Source organism: Nerophis ophidion, linkage group LG05, assembly GCF_033978795.1.
Source record: "Nerophis ophidion isolate RoL-2023_Sa linkage group LG05, RoL_Noph_v1.0, whole genome shotgun sequence".
In the NCBI taxonomy this organism is placed as follows: domain Eukaryota; kingdom Metazoa; phylum Chordata; class Actinopteri; order Syngnathiformes; family Syngnathidae; genus Nerophis; species Nerophis ophidion.
In genome coordinates this window covers 10,602,007-10,624,634 of record NC_084615.1, presented here as the reverse complement: position 1 = coordinate 10,624,634, position 22,628 = coordinate 10,602,007, and the positions used below count along the sequence as shown (strand labels likewise).

At 39.7% G+C, this 22,628-nt stretch overlaps 1 protein-coding gene across 1 annotated transcript in view; it reads left to right on the top strand.

The window, feature by feature from the left end:
* Positions 1-22,628, top strand: part of nox1 (NADPH oxidase 1) — a 28,592-nt gene that overhangs the window by 4,754 nt on the left and 1,210 nt on the right. Inside the window, exons 2-10 of the mRNA XM_061899955.1 lie at positions 14,873-14,968; positions 15,060-15,170; positions 16,059-16,143; positions 18,358-18,503; positions 19,987-20,180; positions 20,341-20,467; positions 20,531-20,623; positions 20,695-20,936; positions 22,017-22,179. Coding sequence (XP_061755939.1) covers positions 14,873-14,968; positions 15,060-15,170; positions 16,059-16,143; positions 18,358-18,503; positions 19,987-20,180; positions 20,341-20,467; positions 20,531-20,623; positions 20,695-20,936; positions 22,017-22,179 — 1,257 coding nt within the window. The remainder of the gene's footprint in view (positions 1-14,872; positions 14,969-15,059; positions 15,171-16,058; positions 16,144-18,357; positions 18,504-19,986; positions 20,181-20,340; positions 20,468-20,530; positions 20,624-20,694; positions 20,937-22,016; positions 22,180-22,628) is intronic.

Below are 22,628 nucleotides of genomic sequence, written 5' to 3'. Positions count from 1 at the left end.
AGACATGATTTGATGGCAGCGTCACTAACATAATTTAAATGACATGATTTGATGGTAGCGTCACTAACATTTAAATGACATGATTTGATGGTAGCGTCATTAACATTTAAATGACATGATTTGATGGTAGCGTCATTAACATTTAAATGACATGATTTGATGGTAGCGTCATTAACATTTAAATGACATGATTTGATGGTAGCGTCATTAACATTTAAATGACATGATTTGATGGTAGCGTCATTAACATTTAAATGACATGATTTGATGGTAGCGTCACTAACATGATTGAAAAGACATGATTTGATGGCAGCGTCACTAACATAATTTAAATGACATGATTTGATGGTAGCGTCACTAACATTTAAATGACATGATTTGATGGTAGCGTCACTAACATGATTGAAAAGACATGATTTGATGGCAGCGTCACTAACATCATTTAAATGACATGATTTGATGGTAGCGTCACTAACATCATTTAAATGACATGATTTGATGGTAGCGTCACTAACATTCAAATTACATGATTTGATGGTAGCGTCACTAACAAGATTGAAAAGACATGATTTGATGGTAGCGTCACTAACATCATTTAAATGACATGATTTGATGGTAGCGTCACTAACATTTAAATGACATGATTTGATGGTAGCGTCACTAACATCATTTAAATGACATGATTTGATGGTAGCGTCACTAACATTTAAATGACATGATTTGATGGTAGCGTCACTAACATCATTTAAATGACATGATTTGATGGTAGCGTCACTAACATTTAAATGACATGATTTGATGGCAGCGTCACTAACATAATTTAAATGACATGATTTGATGGTAGCGTCACTAACATTTAAATGACATGATTTGATGGTAGCGTCATTAACATTTAAATGACATGATTTGATGGTAGCGTCATTAACATTTAAATGACATGATTTGATGGTAGCGTCATTAACATTTAAATGACATGATTTGATGGTAGCGTCACTAACATGATTGAAAAGACATGATTTGATGGCAGCGTCACTAACATAATTTAAATGACATGATTTGATGGTAGCGTCACTAACATTTAAATGACATGATTTGATGGTAGCGTCATTAACATTTAAATGACATGATTTGATGGTAGCGTCACTAACATTTAAATGACATGATTTGATGGTAGCGTCATTAACATTTAAATGACATGATTTGATGGTAGCGTCATTAACATTTAAATGACATGATTTGATGGTAGCGTCACTAACATGACTGAAAAGACTTGATTTGATACTAGCGTCACTAACAAGATTGAAAAGACATGAGTTGATGGTAGCGTCACTAACATCATTTAAATGACATGATTTGATGGTAGCGTCACTAACATTTAAATGACATGATTTGATGGTAGCGTCACTAACATTTAAATGACATGATTTGATGGTAGCGTCACTAACATTTAAATGACATGATTTGATGGTAGCGTCACTAACATGATTGAAAAGACATGATTTGATGGCAGCGTCACTAACATCATTTAAATGACATGATTTGATGGTAGCGTCACTAACATTTAAATGACATGATTTGATGGTAGCGTCATTAACATTTAAATGACATGATTTGATGGTAGCGTCACTAACATTTAAATGACATGATTTGATGGTAGCGTCATTAACATTTAAATGACATGATTTGATGGTAGCGTCATTAACATTTAAATGACATGATTTGATGGTAGCGTCATTAACATTTAAATGACATGATTTGATGGTAGCGTCATTAACATTTAAATGACATGATTTGATGGTAGCGTCACTAACATGATTGAAAAGACATGATTTGATGGCAGCGTCACTAACATAATTTAAATGACATGATTTGATGGTAGCGTCACTAACATTTAAATGACATGATTTGATGGTAGCGTCATTAACATTTAAATGACATGATTTGATGGTAGCGTCACTAACATTTAAATGACATGATTTGATGGTAGCGTCATTAACATTTAAATGACATGATTTGATGGTAGCGTCATTAACATTTAAATGACATGATTTGATGGTAGCGTCACTAACATGACTGAAAAGACTTGATTTGATACTAGCGTCACTAACAAGATTGAAAAGACATGAGTTGATGGTAGCGTCACTAACATCATTTAAATGACATGATTTGATGGTAGCGTCACTAACATTTAAATGACATGATTTGATGGTAGCGTCACTAACATTTAAATGACATGATTTGATGGTAGCGTCACTAACATTTAAATGACATGATTTGATGGTAGCGTCACTAACATGATTGAAAAGACATGATTTGATGGCAGCGTCACTAACATCATTTAAATGACATGATTTGATGGTAGCGTCACTAACATTTAAATGACATGATTTGATGGTAGCGTCATTAACATTTAAATGACATGATTTGATGGTAGCGTCACTAACATTTAAATGACATGATTTGATGGTAGCGTCATTAACATTTAAATGACATGATTTGATGGTAGCGTCATTAACATTTAAATGACATGATTTGATGGTAGCGTCACTAACATGACTGAAAAGACTTGATTTGATACTAGCGTCACTAACAAGATTGAAAAGACATGAGTTGATGGTAGCGTCACTAACATCATTTAAATGACATGATTTGATGGTAGCGTCACTAACATTTAAATGACATGATTTGATGGTAGCGTCACTAACATTTAAATGACATGATTTGATGGTAGCGTCACTAACATTTAAATGACATGATTTGATGGTAGCGTCACTAACATGATTGAAAAGACATGATTTGATGGCAGCGTCACTAACATAATTTAAATGACATGATTTGATGGTAGCGTCACTACCATGACTGAAAAGACATGATTTGATGGTAGCGTCACTAACATTTAAATGACATGATTTGATGGTAGCGTCACTAACATTTAAATGACATGATTTGATGGTAGCGTCACTAACATGATTGAAAAGACATGATTTGATGGCAGCGTCACTAACATCATTTAAATGACATGATTTGATGGTAGCGTCACTAACATTTAAATGACATGATTTGATGGTAGCGTCACTACCATGACTGAAAAGACATGATTTGATGGTAGCGTCACTAACATTTAAATGACATGATTTGATGGTAGCGTCACTAACATTTAAATGACATGATTTGATGGTAGCGTCATTAACATTTAAATGACATGATTTGATGGTAGCGTCACTAACATTTAAATGACATGATTTGATGGTAGCGTCATTAACATTTAAATGACATGATTTGATGGTAGCGTCACTAACAAGATTGAAAACACATGATTTGATGGTAGCATCACTAACATTTAAATGACATGATTTGATGGTAGCGTCACTAACATTTAAATAACATGATTTGATGGTAGCGTCACTAACATTTAAATGACATGATTTGATGGTAGCGTCACTAACATGATTGAAAAGACATGATTTGATGGCAGCGTCACTAACATAATTTAAATGACATGATTTGATGGTAGCGTCACTAACATTTAAATGACATGATTTGATGGTAGCGTCATTAACATTTAAATGACATGATTTGATGGTAGCGTCACTAACATTTAAATGACATGATTTGATGGTAGCGTCATTAACATTTAAATGACATGATTTGATGGTAGCGTCATTAACATTTAAATGACATGATTTGATGGTAGCGTCACTAACATGACTGAAAAGACTTGATTTGATACTAGCGTCACTAACAAGATTGAAAAGACATGAGTTGATGGTAGTGTCACTAACATCATTTAAATGACATGATTTGATGGTAGCGTCACTAACATTTAAATGACATGATTTGATGGTAGCGTCACTAACATGACTGAAAAGACATGATTTGATGGTAGCGTCACTAACAAGATTGAAAAGACATGATTTGATGGTAGCGTCACTAACATTTAAATGACATGATTTTATGGTAGCGTCACTAATATTTAAATGACATGATTTGATGGTAGCGTCACTAACATGACTGAAAAGACATGATTTGATGGTAGCGTCACTAACATTTAAATGACATGATTTGATGGTAGCGTCACTAACATTTAAATGACATGATTTGATGGTAGCGTCACTAACATTTAAATGACATGATTTGATGGTAGCGTCACTAACATGATTGAAAAGACATGATTTGATGGCAGCGTCACTAACATAATTTAAATGACATGATTTGATGGTAGCGTCACTAACATTTAAATGACATGATTTGATGGTAGCGTCATTAACATTTAAATGACATGATTTGATGGTAGCGTCATTAACATTTAAATGACATGATTTGATGGTAGCGTCATTAACATTTAAATGACATGATTTGATGGTAGCGTCATTAACATTTAAATGACATGATTTGATGGTAGCGTCACTAACATGATTGAAAAGACATGATTTGATGGCAGCGTCACTAACATTTAAATGACATGATTTGATGGTAGCGTCATTAACATTTAAATTACATGATTTGATGGTAGCGTCATTAACATTTAAATGACATGATTTGATGGTAGCGTCACTAACATGACTGAAAAGACTTGATTTGATACTAGCGTCACTAACAAGATTGAAAAGACATGAGTTGATGGTAGCGTCACTAACATCATTTAAATGACATGATTTGATGGTAGCGTCACTAACATTTAAATGACATGATTTGATGGTAGCGTCACTAACATGATTGAAAAGACATGATTTGATGGCAGCGTCACTAACATCATTTAAATGACATGATTTGATGGTAGCGTCACTAACATTTAAATGACATGATTTGATGGTAGCGTCACTACCATGACTGAAAAGACATGATTTGATGGTAGCGTCACTAACATTTAAATGACATGATTTGATGGTAGCGTCACTAACATTTAAATGACATGATTTGATGGTAGCGTCATTAACATTTAAATGACATGATTTGATGGTAGCGTCACTAACATTTAAATGACATGATTTGATGGTAGCGTCATTAACATTTAAATGACATGATTTGATGGTAGCGTCACTAACATTTAAATGACATGATTTGATGGTAGCGTCATTAACATTTAAAAGACATGATTTGATGGTAGCGTCACTAACAAGATTGAAAACACATGATTTGATGGTAGCATCACTAACATTTAAATGACATGATTTGATGGTAGCGTCACTAACATTTAAATAACATGATTTGATGGTAGCGTCACTAACATTTAAATGACATGATTTGATGGTAGCGTCACTAACATGATTGAAAAGACATGATTTGATGGCAGCGTCACTAACATAATTTAAATGACATGATTTGATGGTAGCGTCACTAACATTTAAATGACATGATTTGATGGTAGCGTCATTAACATTTAAATGACATGATTTGATGGTAGCGTCACTAACATTTAAATGACATGATTTGATGGTAGCGTCATTAACATTTAAATGACATGATTTGATGGTAGCGTCATTAACATTTAAATGACATGATTTGATGGTAGCGTCACTAACATGACTGAAAAGACTTGATTTGATACTAGCGTCACTAACAAGATTGAAAAGACATGAGTTGATGGTAGTGTCACTAACATCATTTAAATGACATGATTTGATGGTAGCGTCACTAACATTTAAATGACATGATTTGATGGTAGCGTCACTAACATGACTGAAAAGACATGATTTGATGGTAGCGTCACTAACAAGATTGAAAAGACATGATTTGATGGTAGCGTCACTAACATTTAAATGACATGATTTGATGGTAGCGTCACTAACATTTAAATGACATGATTTGATGGTAGCGTCACTAACATTTAAATGACATGATTTGATGGTAGCGTCACTAACATGACTGAAAAGACTTGATTTGATGGTTGCGTCACTAACATCATTTAAGTGACATGATTTGATGGTAGCGTCACTAACATCATTTAAATGACATGATTTGATGGTAGCGTCACTAACATGATTGAAAAGAGATGATTTGATGGCAGCGTCACTAACATCATTTAAATGACATGATTTGATGGCAGCGTCACTAACATCATTTAAATGACATGATTTGATGGTAGCGTCACTACCATGACTGAAAAGACATGATTTGATGGTAGCGTCACTAACATTTAAATGACATGATTTGATGGTAGCGTCACTAACATTTAAATGACATGATTTGATGGTAGCGTCATTAACATTTAAATGACATGATTTGATGGTAGCGTCACTAACATTTAAATGACATGATTTGATGGTAGCGTCATTAACATTTAAATGACATGATTTGATGGTAGCGTCATTAACATTTAAATGACATGATTTGATGGTAGCGTCACTAACATTTAAATGACATGATTTGATGGTAGCGTCATTAACATTTAAATGACATGATTTGATGGTAGCGTCATTAACATTTAAATGACATGATTTGATGGTAGCGTCACTAACATGACTGAAAAGACTTGATTTGATACTAGCGTCACTAACAAGATTGAAAAGACATGAGTTGATGGTAGCGTCACTAACATCATTTAAATGACATGATTTGATGGTAGCGTCACTAACATTTAAATGACATGATTTGATGGCAGCGTCACTAACATAATTTAAATGACATGATTTGATGGTAGCGTCACTAACATTTAAATGACATGATTTGATGGTAGCGTCACTAACATGACTGAAAAGACATGATTTGATACTAGCGTCACTAACAAGATTGAAAAGACATGATTTGATGGTAGCGTCACTAACATTTAAATGACATGATTTTATGGTAGCGTCACTAATATCATTTAAATGACATGATTTGATGGTAGCGTCACTAACATGACTGAAAAGACTTGATTTGATACTAGCCTCACTAACATGATTGAAAAGACATGATTTGATGGTAGCGTCACTAACATCATTTAAATGACATGATTTGATGGCAGCGTCACTAACATCATTTAAATGACATGATTTGATGGTAGCGTCACTAACATTTAAAAGACATGATTTGATGGTAGCGTCACTAACATTTAAATGACATGATTTGATGGTAGCGTCACTAACATTTAAATGACATGATTTGATGGTAGCGTCACTAACATCATTTAAAAGACATGATTTGATGGTAGCGTCACTAACATCATTTAAATGACATGATTTGATGGTAGCGTCACCAACATTCAAATTACATGATTTGATGGTAGCGTCACTACTATGACTGAAAAGATATGATTTGATGGTAGCGTCACTAACATTTAAATGACATGATTTGATGGTAGCGTCATTAACATTTAAATGACATGATTTGATGGTAGCGTCACTAACATTTAAATGACATGATTTGATGGTAGCGTCATTAACATTTAAATGACATGGTTTGATGGTAGCGTCACTAACATTTAAATGACATGATTTGATGGTAGCGTCATTAACATTTAAATGACATGATTTGATGGTAGCGTCATTAACATTTAAATGACATGATTTGATGGTAGCGTCACTAACATGACTGAAAAGACTTGATTTGATACTAGCGTCACTAACAAGATTGAAAAGACATGAGTTGATGGTAGCGTCACTAACATCATTTAAATGACATGATTTGATGGTAGCGTCACTAACATTTAAATGACATGATTTGATGGTAGCGTCACTAACATGATTTAAATGACATGATTTGATGGCAGCGTCACTAACATAATTTAAATGACATGATTTGATGGTAGCGTCACTAACATTTAAATGACATGATTTGATGGTAGCGTCACTAACATGACTGAAAAGACATGATTTGATACTAGCGTCACTAACAAGATTGAAAAGACATGATTTGATGGTAGCGTCACTAACATTTAAATGACATGATTTTATGGTAGCGTCACTAATATCATTTAAATGACATGATTTGATGGTAGCGTCACTAACATGACTGAAAAGACTTGATTTGATACTAGCCTCACTAACATGATTGAAAAGACATGATTTGATGGTAGCGTCACTAACATCATTTAAATGACATGATTTGATGGCAGCGTCACTAACATTTAAATGACATGATTTGATGGTAGCGTCACTAACATTTAAAAGACATGATTTGATGGTAGCGTCACTAACATTTAAATGACATGATTTGATGGTAGCGTCACTAACATCATTTAAAAGACATGATTTGATGGTAGCGTCACTAACATCATTTAAATGACATGATTTGATGGTAGCGTCACCAACATTCAAATTACATGATTTGATGGTAGCGTCACTACTATGACTGAAAAGATATGATTTGATGGTAGCGTCACTAACATACCAACTTTATTAATAAAGCCCTTTAAAAACAAGCACAGTTGAAGAACCAAGGGCTGTACACCGCAAAGAAATAAAGGTAAAGGACATACTAGAAAATTAACATTTAAAACAGAAGTAAAAAACACATTGAAATAGCAAATACAAATTACCCTAAAAACAATGTGTTAGATAAAAAGTAGTTAGAAAAGGTAAAAGTTAAAAACAGTTTAAAGTCTCATGCTGGGTTAAAAGCCAGTGAATAAAAATGGGTTTTAAGAAGGGTTTTAAAAATAGCCAAAGAAGGGGCCTGTGTCACATGGAGAGGGAGATAATAATAATAATAATTTAAGTTGCAAGCAGCGATGGACGGGACCGACTTTGGCTGCTGCCCCCGCGACCCAAGCCCGGATAAGCGTTTAGGAAAATGTTGTTTTGAAGGGGTTTTTGCCAACTTCCTGTTGATTTTTGCTGAAGCATGTCGATTATTAAAATGTAGGTTTAAGTGGGACCCTACATAGAGGTTTTTGTTTCATGTCTCTCCAACATTCCTACCGGAAGTTACAAGCAGTTTTGTCTGTGTTTCCTCCCAAGGTGCTGTTTTGTCTGTGTTTTATTCCTAGGGGGCGCTAGAGCGCAATTTTGAGTTTTGGGGTTGGATTTTTTTTTTTATCAGATCGCAATTTTCGCCAGTCCTGATGTGTGTGTCCAGTTTGGTGATTTTTGAAGCATTTTAAGGGAGTCAAATTACAGCTCAAAGAGGCAAAAATTAAAATTTTCAGGAAACTTTGCGCAGGGGTTTGAATGAATGAATGAATGAATGAATGAAATACGTTTATTTTGGTAATATAATCAATCAAATCCATCAACCATTTTGTGTGATCAGTTATACAGTACATGTTATATGTATACAATTATGCACATTTACACAGGAAAGAAAAGAAAAAGAATGACCAAAAAAGGAATAGGCTGAAGCCAAAGCTTATATTTGTCTATCCTATACCTTCACTGAAGATTAGATTGCCTGGAAAATCAACGTTAAAAAAAAAAAATCAATGGGATGAAAGTAATTGTTACTATATTTTATAATTTTCAATTATTTCACCTTGCAATGTTTTCTTAAAGCTTACCAAAGAAGTGCATGTCTTCAGCTCATCACTGAGATTCTTCCACCATTTAACTCCTAAAACTGTAAGACATTTCTATTTTCTTTGAAGGTGTGTTAAATCAAAACCGGAGCAGTTATTAAAACTCTTTTGATAACTTTTAATCAGAAGGGTTCAATCTCTCTCCTGTGCGAGTTTGAAGCCGACACGACAAACTTGCTCAGAGGAGATCATGTTTGAAAAAACGTGACGGGTTTTTTACAAAACTTTTGTTTTGAAGGGGTAATTGCCAACTTCCTGTTGATTTTTGCTGAAGGATGTTAATTATTAAAATGTAGGTCTAAGTGAGACCTACATAGAGGTTTCAGTTTCATGTGGCTCCGGCATTCCTATCGGAAGTTAAAAGCAATTTCGTCAGTTTTTTTTTTTCCTAGGAGCAGTTTTTTCAGTTTTATTCCTAGGGGGCGCTAGAACGCAATTTTAGGTTTTGGGGTTTGGTTTGTTTATTAAATCGCAATTTTCGCCAGTCCTGATGTGTGTGTCCAGTTTGGTGAGTTTTGAAGCATTTTAAGGGGGTCAAATTACAGCTCAAAGAGGCAAAAATGACGTTTTTTTATGAATATTTTGTTTTGAAGGGGTTTTTGCCAACTTCCTGTGGATTTTTGCTGAAAGAGGTCATTGTATGAAATGTAGGTCTAAGTCAGACGTACGTAGAGCTTTTTCTTTCATGTCTCTACGACAATCCTAACAGAAGTTACAAACAGTTTTGTCTGTGTTTTTCCTAGGGGGCGCTAGAGCGCAATTTTGAGTTTTAGGGTTTGTTTTTGTTTTTTTATCAGGTGGCAATTTTCGCCAGTCTTGATGTGTGTGTAAAATTTGGTGAGTTTTAAAGGATCTTAAGGGGGTGAAATTACAGCTTGAAGAGGCGGCGGAATAATAATAAAGAAAGAATAAAACACAAAATACAAAGAGTTACAGTAATCCAGCTGAGATGTAATAAATGCATGGATTACGGTCTCAAACTGTTGCCTAGAAAGGAGCTTTTTAACCTTGGCCAGCTGGCGTAAATCAAAAAAAGCTGGATCTCACCACTGTGCCAATCTGACGCTCCAATTTAAAATCACTGTCGATACCAAAGCCCAGCTTGGTGACCATGGGCTTAATGTGCAAAGTCAACGTTTAGCGCCATCCAGGCCTTGATCTCTTCAAGGCAAGCAAGTTGAAGAGGCAGGATTTCTCTTTAACGGAAAATACATTTGTGTGTCATCGGCATAACAATGAAAAGAAATATCATGCTTTCTTAGATTGAGCCCAGAGGAAGTAAATACATAGAAAAGAGCAGTGGTCCTAAAACTGAGCCTTGTGGGACCCCACATGTCAGTGGAGCAACAGAGGATTCAAAACTAGCAACATTTACAGAGAAAGTCCTGTTAGTCAAATATGACTTCAGGGAACTCCAAGCAGTACCACAGATGCCCACTTGATGCTGTAGGATGCTAATTGAAATATTGTGGTCCCCCGCATCAAATGCTGCTGTTGGATCCAGTAATACTCAAATCACATGATCAGCTAAATCTGTTGCTCTCAGGATCTCATTAAAAACCCTTCGTAATGCTGACTCGGTACTATGGAGGGGTTTAAAACCAGATTGAAAGACTTCTAAAATATCACAGTCCTCTAAAAAAGTGATTAACAATCTTCTCCAAGATCTTTGAGAGGAAAGGCAGCTTAGAAATGGGTCTATAATGGGCTAAAACGGAACTGTCAAGACCAGGTTTCTTTAAAAGTGGTTGAACCACGGCAAGTTTAAAACTAGTAGGAAGTACACCAGAAAAGAGACTTCTACTTAAAATGTAAAGAACAGGCTGTCCTGTGCAAGAAAACACTTCTTTCAAAAATGTAGGAGGGACAGCAAGCATCATGGGAGGAACCTGAGGGCTTCATTTGGTTCCTTAATTCTTCAAACTGCCTGAGGGCTTCATTTGATTCCTTAATTCTTCAAACTGCCGCAGAGACACTTGCTCAAACTGATTAAAAACAGCAGAGTAGTTCAATGTGACAGATGGGTCAGAAGTCGTGTAAATGACATCATTTGATGGTGGCGTCAATAACATGATTGAAATGACATTAGAAGGTAGCATCACAAACATGATTGAAGACATGATTTGATGGTAGCGTCACTAACATTTAAATGACATGATTTGATGGTAGCATCACTAACATGACTGAAAAGACATGATTTGATGGTAGCATCACTACCATGACATAATGTGATGGTAGCGTCACTAGTATGACTGCCATGACATAATGTGATGGTAGCGTCACTATTATGACGGATGTGATGTTAGCATCACTAGCATGACATGATGGGATGGTAGCGTGACTAGCATGACATGATGTGATGGTAGCATCATTAGCATGAGTGTGATGTGATGGTAGCATCACTAGCATGACGTGATATGATGGTAGCATCACTAGCATGACATGATGGGATGGTAGCGTGACTAGCATTACATGATGTGATGGTAGCGTCACTAGCATGACATGATGTGATGGTAGCGTCACTAGCATGAGTGTGATGTGATGGTAGCGTCACTAGCATGACGTGATGTGATGGTAGCGTCACTAGTATGACGTGATGTGATGGTAGCGTCACTAGTATGACATGATGTGATGGTAGCGCCACTAGCATGACATGATGTGATGGTAGCGTCACTAGCATGACGTGATGTGATGGTAGCGTCACTAGCATGACATGATGTGATGGTAGTGTGACTAGCATGAGTGTGATGTGATGGTAGCATCACTAGCATGACATGATGTGATGGTAGCGTGACTAGCATGAGTGTGATGTGATGGTAGCGTCACTAGCATGACATGATGGGATGGTAGCGTGACTAGCATGAGTGTGATGGGATGGTAGCGTCACTAGCATGACATGATGGGATGGTAGCGTGACTAGCATGACATGATGTGATGGTAGCGTCACTAGCATGACATGATGGGATGGTAGTGTGACTAGCATGACATGATGTGATGGTAGCGTGACTAGCATGACATGATGGGATGGTAGCGTCACTAGCATGACGTGATGTGATGGTAGCGTCACTAGCATGACATGATGTGATGATAGCGTCACTAGCATGACATGATGTGATGGTAGCGTCACTAGCATGACATGATGGGATGGTAGCGTCACTAGCATGACGTGATGTGATGTAGCGTCACTAGCATGACATGATGTGATGGTAGCGTCACTAGCATGACATGATGTGATGGTAGCGTCACTAGCATGACGTGATGTGATGGTAGCGTCACTAGCATGACATGATGTGATGGTAGCGTCACTAGCATGACATGATGTGATGGTAGCGTCACTAGCATGACGTGATGTGATGGTAGCGTCACTAGCATGACATGATGTGATGGTAGCGTCACTAGCATGAGTGTGATGTGATGGTAGCATCACTAGCATGACTGCAATGACATGATGTGATGGTAGCGTCACTAGCATGACTGCCATGACATGATGTGATGGTAACTTAACAAACATGACTGAAATGACATGATGTGATGGTAGCGTAACTAGCATGACTGCAATGACATGATGTGATGGTAGCGTCACTAGCATGACTGCCATGACATAATGTGATGGTAGCGTCACTAGTATGACTGCCATGACATGATGTGATGGTAGCGTCACTACCATGACTGCCATGACATGATGTGATGGTAGCGTCACTACCATGACTGCCATGACACAATGTGATGGTAGCGTAACTAGCATGACTGCAATGACATGATGTGATGGTAGCGTCCCTAGCATGACGTGATGTGATGGTAGCGTCACTAGCATGACATGATGGGATGGTAGCGTGACTAGCATGACATGTGATGGTAGCGTCACTAGAATGACGTGATGTGATGGTAGCGTCACTAGAATGACGTGATGTGATGGTAGCATCACTAGCATGACATGATGTGATGGTAGCATGACTAGCATGAGTGTGATGTGATGGTAGCGTCACTAGCATGACATGATTTGATGGTAGTGTGACTAGCATGAGTGTGATGTGATGGTAGCATCACTAGCATGACATGTGATGGTAGCGTGACTAGCATGAGTGTGATGTGATGGTAGCGTCACTAGCATGACATGATGGGATGGTAGTGTGACTAGCATGACATGATGTGATGGTAGCGTGACTAGCATGACGTGATATGATGGTAGCATCACTAGCATGACATGATGGGATGGTAGCGTGACTAGCATTACATGATGTGATGGTAGCGTCACTAGCATGACATGATGTGATGGTAGCGTCACTAGCATGAGTGTGATGTGATGGTAGCGTCACTAGCATGACGTGATGTGATGGTAGCGTCACTAGTATGACATGATGTGATGGTAGCGTCACTAGTATGACATGATGTGATGGTAGCGCCACTAGCATGACATGATGTGATGGTAGCGTCACTAGCATGACGTGATGTGATGGTAGCGTCACTAGCATGACATGATGTGATGGTAGTGTGACTAGCATGAGTGTGATGTGATGGTAGCATCACTAGCATGACATGATGTGATGGTAGCGTGACTAGCATGAGTGTGATGTGATGGTAGCGTCACTAGCATGACATGATGGGATGGTAGCGTGACTAGCATGAGTGTGATGGGATGGTAGCGTCACTAGCATGACATGATGGGATGGTAGCGTGACTAGCATGACATGATGTGATGGTAGCGTCACTAGCATGACATGATGGGATGGTAGTGTGACTAGCATGACATGATGTGATGGTAGCGTGACTAGCATGACATGATGGGATGGTAGCGTCACTAGCATGACGTGATGTGATGGTAGCGTCACTAGCATGACATGATGTGATGATAGCGTCACTAGCATGACATGATGTGATGGTAGCGTCACTAGCATGACATGATGGGATGGTAGCGTCACTAGCATGACGTGATGTGATGTAGCGTCACTAGCATGACATGATGTGATGGTAGCGTGACTAGCATGACATGATAGGATGGTAGCGTCACTAGCATGACGTGATGTGATGGTAGCGTCACTAGCATGACATGATGTGATGATAGCGTCACTAGCATGACATGATGTGATGGTAGCGTCACTAGCATGACATGATGTGATGGTAGCGTCACTAGCATGACATGATGTGATGGTAGCGTCACTAGCATGACATGATGTGATGGTAGCGTCACTAGCATGACATGATGTGATGGTAGCGTCACTAGCATGACATGATGTGATGGTAGCGTCACTAGCATGACATGATGTGATGGTAGCGTCACTAGCATGACATGATGTGATGGTAGCGTCACTAGCATGACATGTGATGGTAGCGTCACTAGCATGACATGATGGGATGGTAGCGTCACTAGCATGACGTGATGTGATGGTAGCGTCACTAGCATGAGATGATGTGCTGCTAACAAGCAGGTGGTGTTTTCAGGTGGTGTGGATGGGCATCAACCTCTTCCTCTTCGTGTGGTTCTACTTCTTCTATGACCTGGGGGATCAGTTCTTCTACACGCGACACATCTTGGGGGTGAGTCCTGAGTCCTGAGTCCTCCTCACAGGACATTCATGGCTAATATTTGGATGTTTGAAAGCAACTCACCGTCTTGTGTTGTCGTCAGTCTGCTCTGGCGTGGGCGAGGGCGCCTGCAGCCGTGCTCAACTTCAACTGCCTGCTGATCCTCCTCCCCGTGTGCCGGAACCTTCTGTCCCTCATCAGAGGCTCTCTTGTGGTACGCAAACACATCTTGGACTTGTCTTCTGCTGCTGGACATGCCTAAAAACTGCAGACACTCCTCACATATTAAAACCATGAGTACATTAACGTGGACCCCGACTTAAATAAGTTTCAAAACTTATTGGGGTGTTAGCATTTAGTGCTCAATTGTACAGAATGTACTGTGCTATCTACTCATAGAAGTTTCAATCAATCAATCAATCAATAGTCTTTTTGCTGTAGATGCCTAAAAACAGCAGAAACTCCTGACTTATGATATTTGACTTTTGTTTTGCTGTAGCTGCATAAAAACAGCAGACACTGCTGACAATAACATTCGACTCATGTTTTAGTGTGGTATTCCTAAAAACAGCACTGTACTCCTGTCATATAGAAGATATTTGACTCGTGTTTTAGTGTGGTATTCCTAAAAACAGCACTGTACTCCTGTCATATAGAAAATCTTTGACTCGTGTTTTAGTGTGGTATTCCTAAAAACAGCACTGTACTCCTGTCATATAGAAGATCTTTGACTAGTGTTTTAGTGTGGTATTCCTAAAAACAGCACAGTACTCTTGTCATATAGAAGATCTTTGACTAGTGTCCCTGGACTGTCCAACATTGTGACAGACACTGTACAAAGTGCACATATTGAATACAGTTTATTCTTATGTGAGTTCCCTCATTGGGAACATTGGTGAAGTTGCGCAAGTGTCCTAGTGTGACAGTCACAGATGTTGCCATGGTAACATCAGGGCGTGTGCATTGTTGGCAGGATGGTGATGAAATGTTGGCCACATTTATGCAACTCCCGTGAGAAATAAGACAAAGGTGATTGAAGGAAGATGCAAAGTGAAATATGTTTGTGTTTATTAACACAAAGTCCTTGTGTGTTCCCTTCAAGTGTTGCAGTCGGAGTTTGAGGAAGCAGCTGGACAAAAACATCGACTTCCACAAGCTGGTGGCGTACACCATCGCCTTGATGACAGGTCAGTTTGCTAGTGTTGTACATAATCATCATGAGCTGGGAGATGTGACAGCAGGACAAACTGCAATGTGGAGACAGAAATATCTACTTTATGATCACTAACTTCACATCACGACAAACATTCTGCCTTTTCAATCACCTCTTTCTACCTCGTTTAGGGTCACAGCAGCACAAGTGCTCATGATGACCTTGGCAAAAAGCAACATTTAGGGTCACAGCAGCACAAGTGTGCATGATGACCTTGGCAAAAAGCAACATTTAGGGTCAGAGCAGCACAAGTGTGCATGATGACTTGGCAAAAAGCAACATTTAGGGTCAGAGCAGCACAAGTGTGCATGATGACCTTGGCAAAAAGCAACTTTTAGGGTCAGAGCATCACAAGCGTGCATGATGACCTTGGCAAAAAGCAACATTTAGGGTCAGAGCAGCACGAGTGTGCATGATGACCTTGGCAAAAAGCAACATTTAGACTCAGAGCAGCACAAGTGTGCATGATGACCTTGGCAAAAAGCAACATTTAGGGTCAGAGCAGCACGAGTGTGCATGATGACCTTGGCAAAAAGCAACATTTAGGGTCAGAGCAGCACAAGTGTGCATGATGACCTTGGCAAAAAGCAACATTTAGGGTCAGAGCAGCACGAGTGTGCATGATGAACTTGGCAAAAAGCAACATTTGGGTCAGAGCAGCACAAGTGTCCATGATGACCTTGGCAAAAAGCAACATTTAGGGTCAGAGCAGCACAAATGTGCATGATGACCTTGGCAAAAAGCAACATTTAGGGTCAGAGCAGCACAAGTGTGCATGATGACTTGGCAAAAAGCAACATTTAGGGTCACAGCAGCACAAGTGTGCATGATGACCTTGGCAAAAAGCAACATTTAGGGTCAGAGCAGCACAAATGTGCATGATGACCTTGGCAAAAAGCAACATTTAGGGTCAGAGCAGCACGAGTGCGCATGATGACCTTGGCAAAAAGCAACATTTAGGGTCAGAGCAGCACAAGTGTGCATGATGACCTTGGCAAAAAGCAACTTTTAGGGTCAGAGCATCACAAGCGTGCATGATGACCTTGGCAAAAAGCAACATTTAGGGTCAGAGAAGCACGAGTGTGCATGATGACCTTGGCAAAAAGCAACATTTAGACTCAGAGCAGCACAAGCGTGCATGATGACCTTGGCAAAAAGCAACATTTAGGGTCAGAGCAGCACAAGTGTGCATGATGACCTTGGCAAAAAGCAACATTTAGGGTCAGAGCAGCACGAGTGTGCATGATGAACTTGGCAAAAAGCAACATTTGGGTCAGAGCAGCACAAGTGTCCATGATGACCTTGGCAAAAAGCAACATTTAGGGTCAGAGCAGCACAAATGTGCATGATGACCTTGGCAAAAAGCAACATTTAGGGTCAGAGCAGCACAAGTGTGCATGATGACTTGGCAAAAAGCAACATTTAGGGTCACAGCAGCACAAGTGTGCATGATGACCTTGGCAAAAAGCAACATTTAGGGTCAGAGCAGCACAAGTGTGCATGATGACCTTGGCAAAAAGCAACTTTTAGGGTCAGAGCATCACAAGCGTGCATGATGACCTTGGCAAAAAGCAACATTTAGGGTCAGAGAAGCACGAGTGTGCATGATGACCTTGGCAAAAAGCAACATTTAGACTCAGAGCAGCACAAGTGTGCATGATGACCTTGGCAAAAAGCAGCATTTAGGGTCAGAGCAGCACGAGTGTGCATGATGAACTTGGCAAAAAGCAACATTTGGGTCAGAGCAGCACAAGTGTCCATGATGACCTTGGCAAAAAGCAACATTTAGGGTCAGAGCAGCACAAATGTGCATGATGACCTTGGCAAAAAGCAACATTTAGGGTCAGAGCAGCACAAGTGTGCATGATGACCTTTGCAAAAAGCAACATTTAGGCTCAGAGCAGCACAAGTGTGCATGATGACCTTGGCAAAAAGCAACATTTAGGGTCAGAGCATCACAAGCGTGCATGATGACCTTGGCAAAAAGCAACATTTAGGGTCAGAGCAGCACAAGTGTGCATGATGACCTTGGCAAAAAGCAACATTTAGGGTCAGAGCAGCACAAGTGTGAATGATGACCTTGGCAAAAAGTAACATATAGGGTCAATGATGACCTTGGCAAAAAGCCACATTTGGAAATGTGAAAGTGAGGCATGTTTGGCCATTTGAAGTTGTCCTTGTTCCACAGCCGTCCACGTCATCGCCCACCTCCTCAACATGGAGTGGTACAACAACAGCAGACGAGGACAATATGACGAGCTCAGCACGGCGCTGTCCAACCTGAACGACAGCAGCACCACCACCTACCTCAACCCCTTCAGGAGCACCGACATAGTGAGCACCATCTTCTTATTATCACCACTCACCTGCTCCTACTTCATTCAGCTTTCACCTAGCTTCTTCTGCTACACTAACAACAACCTTAAATAAGTGTGTGTGTGTGTGTGTGCGTGTGTGTGTCACCTCAGTTGATCCGCTGGGTGCTGCACGGTCAATTTCTTCCTTCTCTTACAAGTACCAACCTAAAAGATGAATATTTATTATACAGTGGGGCAAAAAAGTATTTAGTCAGCCAGCGATTGTGCAAGTTCTCCCACTTAAAATGATGACAGAGGTCTGTCATTTTCATCATAGGTACACTTCAACTGTGAGAGACAGAATGTGGGGGGAAAAAATCCAGGAATTCACATTGTAGGAATTTTAAAGAATTTACTTGTAAATTATGGCATTCAAAGCTCTCTCACGATACATGGCCCCATTCATTCTTTCCTTAACACAGATCAATCGTCCTGTCCCCTTAGCAGAAAAACAGCCCCAAAGCATGATGTTTCCACCCCCATGCTTCACAGTAGGTATGGTGTTCTTGGGATGCAACTCAGTATTCTTCTTCCTCCAAACACCACCAGTTGAGTCTATACCAAAAAGTTCTATTTTGGTTTCATCTGACCATATGACATTCTCCCAATCCTCTGCTGTATCATTCATGTATCCATTTTTGTACAAACTCAAATATATATATATATATATATATATATATATATATATATATATATATAGATATATATATATATCTCCTGATGATTGAGGGAACCCCTCATGAAACAGTTATGTAGAGATGAAGTAGTCTTATGATTGTATATATATATATATATATATATATATATATATATATATATATATATATATATATATATATATATATATATATATATATACACACACACACACATGGTACATTTTACATGTAAAATACTGAACATACCGAAATATATAAAATAAAATATATAAATACTATTTATTTTGATAACTTTTAATGTTCCTTTTTAAATATTGCATTTGAATATCTTGCCAATTGCTTTTCTATCCGAAGTAATGTAAAGTAGTCTTGCTCTATTTTCTTTTATTACATAAACATTCTAAAAATACTTTTTTCTTTAAGAGACAACTTCTAGCCTAAAGGTCACATGTCAGCAGCCAAGAGGAGCTTTTGTAACCTGCTTTCTAGAACTAATAATATATTAGGAGAATCCTGCAGAATTGAGAATTGATTCTGGATTAAATCATCACTACAAGAATTAGAATGGACTCTTTTCACATGCTATGACTGTATGGAAACATCTTTCATACGCTTCGAATAGGAATATACTGGAGGTATTACGAGTAAATGTACAATAATGCATGGTTCAAAGGTCACTGCAGTATAATTACTAGTAAATGTACAGTAATGCATGGTTCAAAGGTGAGTGAAATAAATGGTTGAATGAGTGTAGGTGTTGCTAATGTCAACAAGTGGTGTGTGTGTGTGTGTGTGTGTTAGGACCCCCAGCAGAACCCAACTTACGTGGTGTTCACCACCATCGCCGGCATCACGGGGGTCATCATCACGCTGGCCCTCATCCTCATCATCACCTCCTCCATGGAGGTCATCCGCCGCAGCTACTTTGAGGTCTTCTGGTACACGCACCACTTCTTCATCATCTTCTTCGCCGGTCTGGTCATCCACGGCGCCGGGTAGGAGTGAACCCCCCCCCACACACACACACACACAGCCCTGACCACTGTAGGTGTGTGCGTGGCAGGCGCATCGTGAGGAGTCAGACCACCACAACACACACACACACACACACACACACACAGCCCTGACCACTGTGGGTGTGTGCATGCATGGCAGGCGCATCGTGAGGAGTCAGACCACCACCGACCCGCCGCACAACTTCACCATTTGCAAAGATCGCTTTAACGAGTGGGGGCTGATCCCAGAGTGCCCCGTCCCTCAGTTTGCGGGAGGCTTTCCTCAGGTGGGTCTCCTCCCAAAGTCAATCCTTAGTATGGCGCTAGATAGAAGATGTGCTCTCTTCCAGACGTGGATGTGGGTGATCGGGCCCATGATTTTGTACCTGTGCGAGCGCCTGCTTCGTCTGGTTCGCTACCTGCAAACGGTCCATTACAGAAAGGTGCGTCCACCCCGGCACCCCCCCCCCAGGCGGCCACCCCACCTCACCTTTTTTTTTTTTTGCCCGCTTAGATCGTCATGAGGCCGTCCAAGGTGCTGGAGCTGCAGCTGGTCAAGAGCGGATTCAAGATGGAGGTGGGCCAGTACGTCTTCCTCAACTGCCCGGCCATCTCGCAGCTGGAGTGGCACCCCTTCACCATGACCTCGGCCCCCGAGGAGGACTTCTTCAGCGTCCACATCCGCTCGGCCGGGGACTGGACTGAAAAACTCATCAGCATCATGGAGCAGCTCCCAGAGGGGGTGCAGGGGCCCAAGTGAGTTCATCACAATCATTTTGCTGTTAACAACGGTGCTCTCTCAGCATTCACTCATTCATGTTGCTGTTATGTCTCACCATGTCAATACAAGCTTTCACACTTCAATCTGCCAATGCTGACGGACAAATGCCACAAAGTGCCTCCCAAAGATTTGAGTACGGAAGCTAAAGGGCAAGAATTGAGGGTAGAACGCTGACAACCGTGGTCTGTACGTACTGTAGTACACTTACGATAAAGCTAATGTGCCTCAAAAATATTTGTATGACTGCTGAAGGACAAGCATTCTGTATTTACAGTAGAATGTTTAGCGTGCGAGTGCTGAGACAAGTATTTACGCAAACAGCGTTTGTGTGAATGCTGAGAGACAAGCGTTCACACACAAGCTCATTTCTGGCAATATTTGTGAGATTACTTAACATGCTGCAGTCTATCCCAAATATTCTATAACACAATCTTTGTGCTGAATGCATGCAATAATAGCTTTCTATGTGTATATCTGACAAACTAGCATTTGCACCTGTAAAATGTGTGTGCAAATACTTATGAGGAGCATATTTGCTAGTGCATGCTGACAAGGTTGGGTGACTGCACAAATCCTTCAGTGCCTCCAACATTGGTGTGAATGCTGAGGGAAAAGGTTTTTTTATGCTAAAACTAATATTTGTTTACACAAGCTAACAAATACTGAAAAAAAAGCCTTACGCCTCACAGTAAATCATCTTAATGCAAATATTCCAACATTGCATGAAAAGTGCAGGCCATGTTGTCACTGCAATGGAGGGCCAGCCTTCACGTCACAATGTCACGCTGACAACAAACAGCATTCCTCCTGGAAAACACTGCAATGGAGGTGCACGCTGAGAGCCAGCCTTCACGTCACAATGTCACGCTGACAACAAACAGCATTCCTCCTGGAAAACACTGCAATGGAGGTGCACGCTGAGAGCCAGCCTTCACGTCACAATGTCACGCTGACAACAAACAGCATTGACACATTTGCATGGGGCGCGATGGGAGACAATGATTGACACTACGCTGCACATGTACTGTACATCTAAGCATGTTGTCTCCATCAAGGATGGGCGTAGACGGTCCCTTCGGTACCGCCAGCGAGGACGTGTTCACCTACGAGGTCAGCATGCTGGTCGGCGCCGGCATCGGAGTCACGCCCTTCGCCTCCATCCTCAAGTCTATCTGGTACAAGTTCAAGGAGTCCAACCCCAAGCTGCGCACCAGGAAGGTAATGGAGCCTTGACTTGTTGGCTTGTGATGAGATTCTGACTTGAGTGTCTATTGTCTCCAAGTGGAAAGCCCTCACTAAACCTGTCCAACAGGTTTAGTGAGGGCTGACATTCCACCTGCCTGAGGTCATACACCACTCGCAGCATTCTTCTTTAATGGCTGATCGGGTTATCAATAATCAAATATGGTTCTTCCTTACCTCCTGGAAGCTACAATTATTTCTTTTTACTGACCTTTTGCAGGACACAATTTCAGGAATATTTCATGTTGGAGGCTTAAAGAGCAAACTGATCAAAAATTAGAATAAATATCAACACACTTAAATATATTGGAGTAAAATACTGTAGTTTTATTTAAATTATTTACTTTCCAATCTGATTCTACAATTACAATCAACTAGAAATGACAAATATATGTTCAATAGCTAGTTTTCATGCTTTTTTTTTT